General features: G+C 34.2%; 2 protein-coding genes across 2 annotated transcripts; one reads left to right on the top strand and one right to left on the bottom strand.

The window, feature by feature from the left end:
- Window positions 1-3,046: 3,046 nt before the first annotated feature.
- On the top strand, window positions 3,047-7,518 carry LOC107007918 (methylthioribose kinase). Its single transcript, XM_015206765.2, has 6 exons — window positions 3,047-3,383; window positions 3,566-3,875; window positions 5,278-5,452; window positions 5,570-5,771; window positions 6,390-6,604; window positions 7,018-7,518. Exons 1-6 carry the CDS (start codon window positions 3,198-3,200, stop codon window positions 7,190-7,192), a joined length of 1,263 nt encoding a protein of 420 aa, XP_015062251.1. The 5' UTR covers window positions 3,047-3,197; the 3' UTR covers window positions 7,193-7,518.
- A 9-nt stretch (window positions 7,519-7,527) lies between these two features.
- LOC107007919 lies at window positions 7,528-15,244 on the bottom strand. Its single transcript, XM_015206767.2, has 3 exons — window positions 15,062-15,244; window positions 8,270-8,415; window positions 7,528-8,189 (listed from the first exon to the last, which is right to left on the bottom strand). The coding sequence occupies exons 1-3, from the start codon at window positions 15,242-15,244 to the stop codon at window positions 7,799-7,801; spliced, it is 720 nt and encodes a 239-aa protein (XP_015062253.1). The 3' UTR covers window positions 7,528-7,798.

Genomic DNA, 15,244 nt, shown 5'->3' with positions numbered 1-15,244 from the left:
TTGTTCATGATTTTAATACAATTATGAAACATATCTAATACAACTTTAATACAAATTAAACTTCATTATTTTTGAGCTTCAATCCAATATTTTTCCTAAAATCAATTCTAAAGTTAACCAAACCCTCTTGAAATTGAGATATAAACTCCAAACGATATTTTTAACTATTTGTAGGAACAACCTATCTAAACTAGTCGCAAACAAAAAAGCAGTCAATGATTCGTAAACTGAATAAAACTTGTATCAATAATTAATTAGACAAGTAATATAATTGTAACAAATGAAAAAACATAATAAATTGTCAATAATGAATTAAACATGAATAAAAATTTATTACACACATATTAAAGTTGAATTAGAAGAGAAAATTAACAATAAATGAAAAACGTAACTAAAAAAAGACAAGACAATAGACTGAATTAAATTTGTATTATTCATAAATAAAACATGTATCATATGTGTCTTATAAATTATTTTAGTTTGTATAACTAAGAACATGAGTGATGCTTGCAATATGATTACAAATATATTGTGCATATGTTATAAATGTATTACAAGTGTGTTACTTAAATTATTTTTGTTGATATCACTAAAAAATGAGTGAAGTTTGTAATATGTATAAAAAATGCGTTGTTCGTGATTTTAATACAATTTTAATACAATTATGAAACATATATAATACAACTTTAATACATCGCATTACCGTTCCATAAACTTCACTTTTTTCGAGTTTCAATCTAATATTTCTCCAAAATCAATTATAAACTTAACGAAACCCTCTTAAAATTGGGATATAAACTCCAAATGAAATTTTCAATCATTTGTGAAACAACCTATCTAAACTAATTATAAATTTGTAAAATTCTAATAATGAATTCAAAATTTGAATCTTTATAATGACCATCAATGGTGAACACTAGTTTCTATAATTTTAAAGATTTGAAATTTCGATTTGAGAACATGATATTGTACAATTTTTCGATTTTCTATTACTTTTCTCGTTATGTTTTTTGATAAATTAGTGAAATATGGCAAAAAACTGATTTAAAAATATTATTTAAACAAAAATTTAAAAAAAAGAATGAAGAAGAATAAAGTAAAAATCAGAAAGATGACACAGTAAGAAACGACGAAGAAGAAAAATAAAAAAAAAGAGGAGGAAGAGAAATAAGGCAGAAAAAGAAGCGAAGAACTTATAACTTTTTAATTCTTAAAAATTGTTAGATTTAGTTAGAAAATTTTTATTGACATAAATGGTAAATTATTTTTTAAATATTGCACATTTATGTGATTTACCCAAAATGTAATGTCAATTTCATTGTGTGGCAATAGCTTTCCACATCTTACTAAGTTAAAAAGTAAAATTTCGTTATTGAATAATTTGCTCGAGAAAAAAGTTCAAAATTTATTCGTACAAAATATTTATATCAAGTCATACTAATATACTATGATTAAGTGATAAATTAAGATAAAAATATATATTAATTAACTATGATTCTATGATGCACTGATAATCATGTTTCTAAAGACCTATTTGTATCGTGTATTTATTGAATTGATTGGTTGCATGCTTGGAATCATGCTAAACAACTGATCTTTGATGGTAAAATAACTACCAAATTCTTTAGGAATTGAGCACTACTTTAATATACTTAACCCTTATAATGTGTTAATAATAACAGGAAAAAATTAACATAATTATACACTAAACTTATTAAATTACTACTATTTGTTAGCTGAAAAGTAAATAAACAGTTAATACATAAATCATTACAATAGATATGTTAATTTTTCCGATCAAATAACATTTTACAATTGAAAACCAAAGAAATACTTGAGCTAGTGATTCAATTGTAGAGTGAAGCATAAAAAAACCACTTTTTTTCAAGCTAAAAGAACAAAAGGGCAAACGAAATTTAAAATACAACCAAAAAAAAAAAAACCCATCAAAGTCGCAACAGCAAATAAATGACTTTTAACACGTTAAACCAAACGAATGGGGTAACCAAACTTATTTTTAGTTGAAAGTCAGTCTCCTTATGGATGACTCAATTTTTTAAATTTATTTTTTGGATAATTCAATTCTTTAGGCTTATTTGAAATTGAATTATAAGTTATTCTTCTGATTATAATATATAATTGGAAAATAACTAATATATACTACCACAAATTAAAATTTAATTATACATAAATAAAACATAATTTCTTAGTTAAAAAGCTTATAAATGAAAAGAGTTTTTGAGCAAAAACATGATTAAATTATACCTCAAACTTAAACTATATTCTTAAAGTATCATTCTTAGCATAAAACATCCTTCAAGTATATAACAGTGAACAATTTTCGTTCTTTTATTAAATATTGTCTAAAAGTTAATAAATCCTACAAAAACATGAGCAATTCACGTGGCTATCAACGAAAGTTAGTCATGCATAATTTCATTACATGCTATAAGAAGTTTCTGAAAAAAATATTAAAGATGTTAGACACTATTGTTTACTGAAACAAAAAAGGTTTGGAAGGTGTGAGGATACATGATCTGCTTTTTTTCTCATTTAGTAACGGAAAAAAGGTGAATCTTAATTAACTTTACCTTTTTCATATCCATACTGTATTTAGATCAATAAATATTTGGGGCCATATGATGTAGAAGTGATCATTATATTGATTATTGTTCGCATTTGAATTTCATTCTACATTATTAGAAGATGAAGCTTCCAACAAATGTTTGCTTCCAGCATATTCAATTGAGAAGAAACATATTTCAACTTATAATATTTTTAATATTAAAATTACATGAAAAATAAATGAAAAACAAACTGTCAATTTAAAAGATTTTGCATAACGCTAAATTTAATTACCGAAAAAATTCACGACAGTTACGAAGGGATGACTTGGCTTTTGTGAGATCTTAGTTTTCTGATAATTCAAGTAGAAGGATGAAAATTATTCATTTTTAAATATTTGAATAATATTTTCTGTTAAGAATGATATTTTAAGAATATATTTTAAATTTCAGATATAGGAATCTCCAATGTTTATACGAAAGATGACCAGGTACAATGTAACTCTGAAAATTCAATATAGCCAATAGGTAGGCATGATACATGCGTTAGTTGAGATTGAGGTCAAACTAATCCACTATTTATGACCCAAAAATAAAGAAGCAGCATTTTACTCGTGCTTCCCCAAATCAACAATGGCATCTGATGGGTTTAGGCCGTTGGACGAGAAGTTTCTAGTCGAGTACATAAAATCGACTCCTTCTTTGCTTTCAATCTTGGGGAAACAGTTGGATAATCTTGAAATTAAGGAAGTTGGTGATGGAAATCTCAACTTTGTTTATATTGTTGTTGCCCCTTCTGGTTCAATTGTCATCAAACAGGTACCCTTCCCTTCCATCTTTCTTTTATTCTGCTAGTATAATTATTCTTTTATGTTTTAGTCTACTCGCAGTCAAAGCTGGGCTATGGAGTTTTCAAGTTATTCGATTTTTCCCCCCAAATTAACTTAGGGATTCCCCTATTGAATGGAAACTAAACACTTTAATGGGGATTGTGTATGCAGGCTCTTCCTTATATTCGATGCATAGGAGAGTCATGGCCAATGGCAAAAGAACGTGCTTACTTTGAAGCCACTGCACTAAAAGAGCATGGTCGTCTCTCTCCTGAGCATGTACCTGAAGTTTACCATTTTGACAGGACTATGTGTTTGATTGGTATGCGTTACCTTGAACCTCCTCATATTATATTGAGGAAGGGATTGGTTGCTGGGGTTGAATATCCATTGCTTGCACAACACATCTCAGACTATATGGCAAAGACTCTTTTTTTCACCTCCTTGCTTTATCTTAACACAACGGATCACAAACGTGCAGGTGAGCCGTATTAATCTCATATAGTTGGCTTTCCGCACCTCTGTTTATGCATTAGGCTTTATGAAGTTGTTCACAAAAGTTTCAGTTTATTAGATGGATAAATGTCAGTTGTGTGAATTTACATGATTGGTTGTTCTATAATCATACTTCTTACAATGGTTGAGCTATATTAGCGAAGGTAAGCGACATTACTGAAAGTTATCTATACTTCTGGTAAAATTGGTAGATATTGTTTGTGAAGCATGTTGCTCAGACTCTTCGCTTTATTGATGCCGCACCCGTATCACATTCTTCAAAAATAAGCTACTTTTGGAGAAGCCGAAATGCAGCTGGCATTTTTGAAGAGTCCGATTAACATAGCTTATTAGAAATCAGAGTTTGACCAGGAGAGCTTTTACACTTTAATCAACAAAGTTCATCTGGTGAATAACAGTTTATCTATTTTTGATTTAATTGTGTTGTGATGAGCTCTTGTCAGCCAGATTTTTGTCACTGTCATTTATAGCCATGATAGTAGACATTGCCAATTCAAAATCTGGATCTTTTGGCTCATCAATACATCTTAACTTGCTCATCTCATCCTCCATGTTAAGGAAAACGAAACATTGGTGTGGCATTGCTGCACTTGTCATCAATAATAACTTGCATTTATGGTGCATTCTGACTGATACTTTGTCATTGTTGCTGTCCCTGTCTTTTGGTGAGGCAGTACTTCTATCGAGAATGAATATTTGTTTATATTTTGTTTTTGACGGCGATGATGTCCCGGCCTGCTTAGATGCATCTCAACTATTGCTCTGGGTACCTGCTAAGTTGGTCTAGCTATCCTGCAGAATTAGTTTGAGTCCTTGCAAATGTTTACAGTTCTACAAGTTCAAGTGTATGGTCTTTTGTACTGTTATAGTTCTTGAGCTTCAGAGCTTTGTAATGACGGAAAACAAAAAGGAGAACAAAACGGAAACTGCGAATTTTGGCCATTTGAGATTCCGATTCAATGACTTGGGGAGTAGAATTACAATTATCTATACAAGTTCACCTGACCACCCAATTGTCACTAACATCCATACTAATGTATGGAATTCAGTTAGTAAGTGCCAGATCCAAAGTGTTGTTCCTAAAACTTTTCCCTCTCATTTATTTTAAAACAGCCACATGCCCTTTTCATTCTAAATGCAGTACAACACCTCAAGCCTCAACTACACTCACTCATAGCATTTACACATATCTTCAGCCTTATAAGGGTGTATATATATGATGAGTGGCTTCTGTTAGCACATTCCAGAGCCAATTCATTATTATGGATTAGAACTATTTAATTTTGGTTTTTGATGGCCACTGGCGAGCTATATCATGGCCATGACTGTTATTTCTATTTGATTTTGACTTTTATTCATTCTTGCAGTTGCTGAGTTTTGTGGAAACGTCGAGTTATGTAGGCTCACTGAGCAGGTTGTCTTCTCGGACCCCTACAAAGTGTCAGAATACAATCGCTGTACATCTCCTTATCTTGATGCCGATGCAGAGGCAGTTCGCAATGATAATGGTTTGAAGATTGAAGTTGCTGAGCTTAAATCCAAGTACATTTGTGATTCTTTGAAGATTTGCTTTAGTGCATCTAACTGATTTGCTTGACTTTTTCTGTTTTTTTTTCTTTAGCTGGAAAATCACAACAATCTTTATTGAATACTTTACAGGTTTTGTGAGAGAGCCCAAGCTCTTATACATGGTGATCTCCATACTGGTTCTTTGATGGTCACTCACGATTCAACCCAAGTAATTGACCCAGAATTTTCTTTCTATGGGCCAATGGGTTTTGATATTGGAGCATATATTGGAAATCTGATTCTGGCGTACTTTTCCCAAGATGGACATGCAGATCAGGCCAATGACCGCAAGGTATATCTGTTGCAACTTTGCCTTTCTAATCTCTGTTTTTACTAGTGCAATCTCCTTGATTCATAGAAAAGGTCTTTGTATGCCAGGAACCAGATCTTTTTTAAAAAAAAAAAGATACATGTCCTAATATCATCACGAGAAATTGAGGCTTGTCTTTCAACGATATGTAATCTTTTCAAGTGTGGTTTCTTGACTTCTTTTTCTTTAAACATGTTTTAACTTCTTGTGAGATGAAAGAATTTTATATAACCTTCAAATGCTGATGAATTCTGCAATAATTGAGTATGAAAAGAAACTGTCTGCATTGTGAACAAGAGTTAGCAGGTCATACCCTAGTCTCCCTACAGAAAAGGTCTTAAATTAGAGGGATGGGCAAAAAATGAGATTTAGACCACCTTTATTTTCCTTTCACGTCTGTTGTCCATTGCTTCTTGCTTAAAGTTTAGTGATGCGTTCCTCATCTTATTGGTTTTTGTATTAGATTTTTTATCCGGTGAGGACATGTTTATGTGATTATGGATTGGAGATTTGACATTTGTTTCTTTCTTTAATATTTGAGACGTCAAGAATACACTGACATATAAAGTTTTTGGCACTTGTGAACTTATTTGTTATCAGTCATATAAAGTTTGGATTTTGAAGACAATAACGGAGACTTGGAACCTCTTTCACCAAAAGTTTCTTGCACTCTGGGATGAGCACAAGGATGGTCCTGGTGAGGCATATCTTCCTGAAATATACAATAATACCGAGCTTCGACAACTGGTAAAGCAGAAATACATGAAAGAACTCTTCGAGGACACCCTTGGATTTGGTGCTGCTAAAATGATAAGGTGATTGATGAATTCTTGTTTTCTAAACTTGCTTCTATGCATTTTCTCTCTGTGCCTTATTTAGAATTAAAAATAATAATTAAATTTAACAACCCTTGCACAGGGAAAAAAGCAAGTAGCTTGATTCCCACGACAATTTTGATAACTCAGACAGCACAAAGGTGCCCAATGAACTATTATATACGTATCACGTGTGTGCGCGTATGTACACAAATGTATGTGTGTGTTTATTTATGAAGGTGGACAAGAAAATGCTTTCTAATGCCAAATGATTTCTTTTAGGAATAACACACATTCATGTCAAGCAATAAGTATTGTTCCGCAATTCAAGACCAATGTTCTTCTTAATCCCAAGAAAGTTCTGAAGTCTTGGTGCATGTGATTGAATTTCTTATTTTCTTAATAATACACAGGAGAATAGTTGGGGTGGCTCATGTAGAAGATTTTGAATCAATCAAGGATGTTGCCAAACGAGCTGATTGTGAACGACAAGCGCTCAGCTGTGCAAAGAAGCTTCTGAAAGAAAGGCGAAACATCAAGAGTATTGAGGAAGTTATTTCCACAATTGAGCAAGTTCAGTTGCAGTAATGTCCAAGTTAAAATGGATGATCATGTAACATGTTGGCCTTATGACCAAGCGTTGATATGTTTGCTTTTTGACTAAGCATTCTGGAGTCTATTTAGATATATTGAATGCCTATTGATAACAAATAATCTCCTTTTAGGTATACATTATGCTTAAAATGGTGAGTTTTCTTTGCTCAATAGTCATTCTATTGGTGGAGGAACATTATCATTTCCAGTTTATTTCAGCACCAACTAAATATATTTTCGCACTCTGTTCTATTCAGTCTATCTTGGTAACTCACTCCAGCTAGAATGACTTTGCTTTTATAGTGACATGCTTCTACTTATTTGCTATGGATATCTGAAGGCATGGAAATATCCTATGGTCTTTTGAAGCATGGGAAAGTAAGTACCAGGCAATATTATTTTATGGACATTTAAATTAATCATATAAATGACGAAACGATAGTTGGATAAATAAACATACGAGTGAGACAACTTGTAATTAATCCCTTGTGCTTATTCTTATTATATTTTTTTCACTATTATTGTTGAACAAGACAATGACACATATAGCCTTGAATTTGTACAAAGGCATTAGAGTAATATTTTTTATTTTTGGTCTTGTTAGACAAGTTCATTCATTGTTGGGAATTTAGCTTTGTAATCCCTCCAAAGTTGATCAACCGTTTTCCCCATCAAGTCAACAAAGTAGTGATTACTATATCCACTTCTCATCTTCTTGTTCAGCTGTGCTACGAACCCACTTTTCAAGCTGTTGCAGTAATCAAGAAATCGAGCAGTCACGTCGTATCCTTGGTCCCATCGATCACCCTGCCCTGGTTTCACCCAGTGGCTAGGTGCATAACCAGCTTTAAGCCTCACATAATCAGCAATCCCTTCAATTAATCCACCTGGAGCCCGTCCATTCCCGTTCCACTGCCAAATGTGAGTATTCTCATGGTATAACACTCCAGTAATCTCTCTCTTAACGTTACCAGAGTAACTCTGAATATACCTAGAAAACATGAATTTACATGTCACAGTTCAAATTTCTGTCATATGCATTGGTACTAAACAATTTTTACGCGTATATACCTGGCGCTAACATGAATTTCGTTGCCCACAGCGTAAGCTACTCCACCCATGTCATCTACATACATACTAATTTTCTGCACGTTTTTGCGGTCAGCAGGAGAGTTCTGCTGTAAAATGTTCCATATGAAGGAAGTGGTGTTGCCAATCTGTGTTATGAAAATCAGAAATTACTGGTTGTAATAAATCATTCAGAAACACGAAGTAACTGAGATTTGTAGAACCAGTAAATAAGATGAACAGAAATTTATTTGTAAAAAATAATTGAATCTGTAAAACTTACCAGAATCTGGAATACTCTTTTTTGATAATTTAGGAAGAAAATCAAGTCCACTGAATTCACAGTGTCCCCTTAAGGAAATTATTCCCCTCTAGTATCCGAGGTTTGATTTGGAATATAACCTCCCAGGGTAAAATGATCTTAATCAGTAGAGTATAGATACCAAAAACTCTACTGTCAGCGAATCAATCCACAGCAGGAAAGTACACGAAGAAATATTTGTTTAAGAAGAAGAAGATCAGAAAAATTCGTTAGGAAAAATTCTGAAGACCGAATGGTATTTATAGGCAAGAATAATATATTCTGAAAGGTTGCTACCCTTTCAGAATTGACACGACCATTAATGAAAGGTTGCAAACTTTCAAATGGTATTGACTGTTCCTGAAAGTTGCAACCTTTCAGAACAGTCATGGCGGGAAATTTTGAATATAACGGAATTTAAAACGGGTCACTCACGCGGATCCGAGTCGGGTCGGGTTAACTAAAAAAATTGAAAACATTTCGGTTAAATTCTGTTATCAACTAATTTATTGAAAATAATTTTTGGCCATTTAAATTAATTAATAAATAATTAAAATAAATTTTGTCCAAAAAATTATCTCTCGATCATTCATTTGCCAAAGCCAAAGCCAAAGCCAAAGCCAAAGCGAGCGACGACGACGACGGTGCGAGGGGGGTCCCTCTTTCCAACCCTTTTAACAATTAATAGGAGTGTTTATTTATTTAAACTCTCCTATTTTCATTTCCATTACCGATGAGGGACTATTGCCTTTTTCAATAAAGCATTAGAGGACTTTTCAAGTTCCCAACCTTTCAAGTTCTAAACTTTTCAAATTCCTCTCCTTCCCTCTATTTCCCATCAATTCTTGCTACATACCCAACAATCCCCCACATTGATGGGGAATAGTTATAACATAGGAATGCACGGACAATTGTGTACTTTACAAGCAAGGATTAATTGCATCTGGATAAGTAGGTTTCCCCTTGGACTTTCCGTAGTGAACATATGTCGGATATACTCGGTCAATCGGTAGATGTGATATCTTTGAACCGTCGAACTTTGGTGTATACCTAGACAACCATATGTCACACAATTAACCCTTTACTGTTTATGATTCTTACGGTTGTGTTCGTTTCAGCCATGAACACCTCCTGGTTTCATGAGTGTATAGAGAATAGGCTTTTGACATAAAATTCTCTTTGAAGCGGCTTCCACTTCACACTCACATAGGTGATTTCTAACCGTGTCATCTCGTAGATACACTATTTGGTCAAATCTACCAAACTTAGCAAATCATTAAAAACTTTAAGCTTTATTACCTCATTAACAAGCCTTAAAGTCTTAACCTTTTCCTGAACATTGTCTTCATCATGAGAATGGATTGAGTTAATTGACAATGTCGAACCGTCAGCCACAACTTTGTTTTTCTCCTTGAATCTAGCTCTTGGGATCTCCAGTCTGCTAGATAGAGTTACCGTCATGCTGACTTGTCCTAAGCCGTAAACCCATTCCCTTAGATGATCTTTCAACTGCCTCTCTCACTAGGCCTTTCGTTAGTGGATCTGACACATTATCGCTTGACTTTACATAGTCAATTGTGATAATTCCACTAGAGAGCATTTGTCTTACGGTGTTATGTCTACGTCGTATATGACGAGACTTCCCGTTGTACATAACGCTCCCTGCCCTACCTATTGCTGCTTGACTATCGCAATGTATGCAAATTGGTCCAACAGGTTTGGGCCAGAATGGAATATCCTCTAGGAAATTCCGGAGCCATTCCGCTTCTTCACCAGCCTTATCCAAAGCAATGAATTCAGATTCCATTGTGGAGCGAGCAATACATGTCTGTTTGGAAGATTTCCAAGAGACAGCTCCTCCACCAAGTATGAATACATAACCACTCGTGGATTTTACATCATTTGACCCGGTGATCCAATTTGCATCACTATATCCTTCAATCACAGCAGGATATTTATTATAATGCAAAGCATAATGTTGTGTCCATTTTAGATAACCCAACACACGTTTCATAGCCATCCAGTGAGTTTGATTCGGATTACTAGTGTACCGACTCAGTTTACTAATAGCACATGCTATATCTGGTCGCGTGCAATTCATAATATACATCAAACTTCCCAACACTCTGGCATATTCCAATTGAGAGTCACTTTGACCTTCATTCTTTTTAAATGTACAACTTAAATCAATTGGAGTTTTGACTACATTGAAATTCAAGTAATTGAACTTATCCAATACTTTTTCAATATAATGAGATTGAGATAATGCTAGTCCCTGGGGAGTTTTGATAATCCTGACCCCTAAGATCAAATCAGCAACTCCTAAGTCTTTCATATCGAACTTGCTGGACAACATGCGCTTAGTAGCATTTATATCGTCAATTTCTTTACTCATTATTAACATGTCATCAACATACAAACAAACAATGACTTCATGATTCATAACGTTTTTAATGTAAACACATTTATCACATTCGTTAATCTTGAATCCATTTGCCAACATTATTTGATCAAATTTAGCATGCCATTGTTTGGGTGCTTGCTTGAGTCCATAAAGTGACTTCACAAGTCTGCACACTTTCTTTTCTTTACCAGGAACTATAAACCCTTCAGGTTGTTCCATGTAAATTTCTTCCTCTAACTCTCCATTTAAGAAGGCTGTCTTTACATCCATTTGGTGGATTTTAAGATCATGCACTGCTGCTAGTGCTATTAACATCCTAATTGATGTTATCCTTGTTACTGGAGAGTATGTGTCAAAGTAGTCCAGACCTTCCTTTTGTCTGTACCCTTTGACTACCAGTCTAGCCTTATATTTGTCAATAGTCCCATCAGGTTTCATTTTCCTTTTAAAGATCCACTTTGATCCTAAAGGTTTATTTCCTGGAGGAAGATCAGTCAATTCCCAAGTGTGATTGCTTAAAATTGATTCAATCTCACTATTGACTGCTTCTTTCCAATAAGTTGACTCTGACGAAGACATAGCTGCTTTAAATGTTTGAGGCTCATTTTCAAGCAATAGTGCTACAAAATCTGGTCCGAAAGAAACAGATTTTCGTTGTCGAGTACTTCGCCTAGGTTCCTCACTAGTTAGAATATTTTCCATTGATTCTTCTCGTGGTCGTTTAGGTCTTTCACTTGTTGACTCACTTTCAGTTTTATACGGATAAATGTTTTCAAAAAACTCTGCATTATCTGATTCAATTATCGTATTAACATGAATCTCAGGATTATCAGATTTGTGAACCAAAAATCGACAGGCTTTACTATTCACAGCATACCCAATAAAGACACAATCTATTGTTTTGGGTCCAATTTTAACCCTCTTCGGTAAAGGAACCTCTACCTTGGCTAAACACCCCCACACTTTGAAATATTTCAAGTTGGGTTTTCTTCCTTTCCACAACTCATATGGAATTAATTGTGTTTTTCGATGGGGTACTCTATTGAGTATTTTATTAGCTGTAAGGATGGCTTCCCCCCAAAGATTTCGCGGTGAACCAGAATTGATCATTAAGGCATTCATCATTTCCTTTAATGTTCTGTTCTTCCGTTCTGCCAAACCATTTGACTGTGGTGTATAAGGTGCAGTAGTTTGATGAATAATACCATATTCCAAACATATCTCTGCAAAAGGAGATTCATATTCTCCACCCCTATCACTCCGAATCATTTTTATCTTTAGATTCAATTGGTTTTCCACTTCATTTTTGTATTGCTTAAATGCATCAATTGCTTCATCCTTACTATTAAGCAAATATACATAACAAAATCGAGTGCAGTCATCAATAAAAGTTATAAAATACTTTTTTCCACCACGAGATGGTGTTGACTTCATATCGCATATATCTGTGTGAATTAAGTCTAAAGTTTTAGAATTTCTTTCAACAGACTTGTAAGGATGTTTAACAAACTTACTTTCCACACAAATTTCACATTTCGACTTATCGCATTTAAAATCAGGCAATACTTCTAGATTAACCAATTTTCGCAAGGCTTTGTAATTTACATGTCCCAAACGGGCATGCCATAAATCACTTAACTCCAATAAGTAAACAGAAGCAGAATTTTTATTAATACTGTCAATAACCATTACATTTAGTTTGAAAAGACCCTCATTGAGGTAGCCCTTTCCTATGAACATTTCATTCTTACTTATTACAGCTTTATCACTAACTAGGACACACTTAAACCCGTTCTTAACGAGTAGTGCAGCAGAAACTAAATTCTTCCTAATAGTAGGGACATGCAGAACATTGTTTAAAGTCAACACTTTGCCGGATGTCATTTTTAACATTACTTTGCCAGTTCCTGCAATCCTTGCTGTTGCTGTGTTTCCCATGAATAAATCTTCATCGTACTCAGCAGGAGTGTACGTTGCAAAGGCTTCTTTTGCAGAGCAAATATGTCTAGTAGCACCTGAGTCGAGAAACCACTCCTTGGGATTTCCAACTAAGTTACATTCTGATATCATTGCACACAAGTCATTTGCATCTTCCATCTTTTCCACGATGTTTGCTTGACTTTTGCCTTTGCCTTTGTTTTTGTCCTTTCTTGGAGCATGACAATCAGAAGATCTATGACCAGCCTTGCCACAATTATAACAGTTGCCTTTGAATTTCTTCTTGGCCTGTTCTGACTTCTGCCCGTTGGACTTCTTTCTCTTTTTGTCTTTGGTAGGAGCTTCTTCAACAATATTAACTCCAATGATTGTTGAACTCTTACGCGACTTCTTTTCGGCATTTCTGTTATCTTCCTCAATCTTGAGCCGAATCACAAGATCTTCAAGCTTCATTTCTTTACGCTTGTGCTTTAGATAATTCTTGAAATCATTCCACGAAGGAGGCAACTTCTCGATCATTGCAGCCACTTGAAAAGCTTCATTTACTACCATATCTTCAGCAATCAGATCATGGAGAATAAGTTGAAGTTCCTGCACTTGTGATCCAACAGTTTTACTATCTACCATTTTATAGTCTAAAAACTTTGCGACCACAAACTTTTTCAAGCATGCATCTTCTGTCTTATATTTCTTCTCAAGTGCATTCCACAACTCTTTTGAACTTGTTATTGCACTATAGACATTATATAAGTCATCCTCTAAAGCACTCAAAATGTAACCTTTACATAGGAAGTCTGACTGTTTCCATGCTTCAACAATCATAAATTTTTCCCTGTCTGGCATATCATCAGCAGGAACTGGAGTATCTTCACTTGTAAATTTCTGCAGACCAAGAGTGGTAAGCCAGAAAAATACTCGTTGCTGCCATCCTTTGAAATTCACACCTGTGAATTTACCCGGTTTCTCTGCTTGTGATACAAGAGTTCGGGTTGGTGCAGCAACAGCCACTGTAACACCAGTGTTTTCCATTTCTGATAAACAAAATTGATACAATATAAGTAAGCAATAAATTATAATTGCAGACTTAAAGGAGTATAAAATCACAAAGATTTTTGTCTCCACCAGAAACACAGATTTAAATAATTTCCTTAAGATTGTTGCCAATCTGTGTTATGAAAATCAGAAATTACTGGTTGTAATAAATCATTCAGAAACACGAAGTAACTGAGATTTTTAGAACCAGTAAATAAGATGAACAGAAATTTATTTGTAAAAAATAATTGAATCTGTAAAACTTACCAGAATCTGGAATACTCTTTTTGATAATTTAGGAAGAAAATCAAGTCCACTGAATTCACAGTGTCCCCTTAAGGAAATTATTCCCCTCTAGTATCCGAGGTTTGATTTGGAATATAACCTCCCAGGGTAAAATGATCTTAATCAGTAGAGTATAGATACCAAAAACTCTACTGTCAGCGAATCAATCCACAGCAGGAAAGTACACGAAGAAATATATGTGTTTTTTAAGAAGAAGGAAGATCAGAAAATTCGTTAGGAAAAATTCTGAAGACTGAATGGTATTTATAGGCAAGAATAATATATTCTGAAAGGTTGCTACCCTTTCAGAATTGACACGACCATTAATGAAAGGTTGCAAACTTTCAAATGGTATTGACTGTTCCTGAAAGTTGCAACCTTTCAGAACAGTCATGGCGGGAAATTTTGAATATAACGGAATTTAAAACGGGTCACTCACGCGGATCCGAGTCGGGTCGGGTTAACTAAAAAAAAATTGAAAACATTTCGGTTAAATTCTGTTATCAATTATTGAAAATAATTTTTGGCCATTTAAATTAATTAATAAATAATTAAAATAAATTTTGTCCAAAAAATTATCTCTCGATTTGCCAAAGCCAAAGCCGAAGCGGACGACGACGACGGCGCGAGGGGGGTCCCTCTTTCCAACCCTTTTAACAATTAATAGGAGTGTTTATTTATTTAAACTCTCCTATTTTCATTTTCATTACCGATGAGGGACTATTGCCTTTTTCAATAAAGCATTAGAGGACTTTTCAAGTTCCCAACCTTTCAAGTTCTAAACTTTTCAAATTCCTCTCCTTCCCTCTATTTCCCATCAATTCTTGCTACATACCCAACAAGTGGCAGCTGCCAATGTCTGTTTGCTATATTGTGCACCAATTTCTCTGTTAAAACGGGCACCACCAGGGGTGTTTGCGGCCCTGTTGGTCACCGTGTAATCGACAGCATTGATTTTTTGGGTAAATATTGCAAAGATGATTATCAAAGAAGCAAGAAAAGAAGTCATTTTAGCCAT

The sequence above is a fragment of the Solanum pennellii genome, chromosome 1, assembly GCF_001406875.1.
Source record: "Solanum pennellii chromosome 1, SPENNV200".
NCBI classification, from domain to species: Eukaryota; Viridiplantae; Streptophyta; class Magnoliopsida; order Solanales; family Solanaceae; genus Solanum; species Solanum pennellii.
This window is presented reverse-complemented; position numbering and strand designations above follow the sequence as displayed.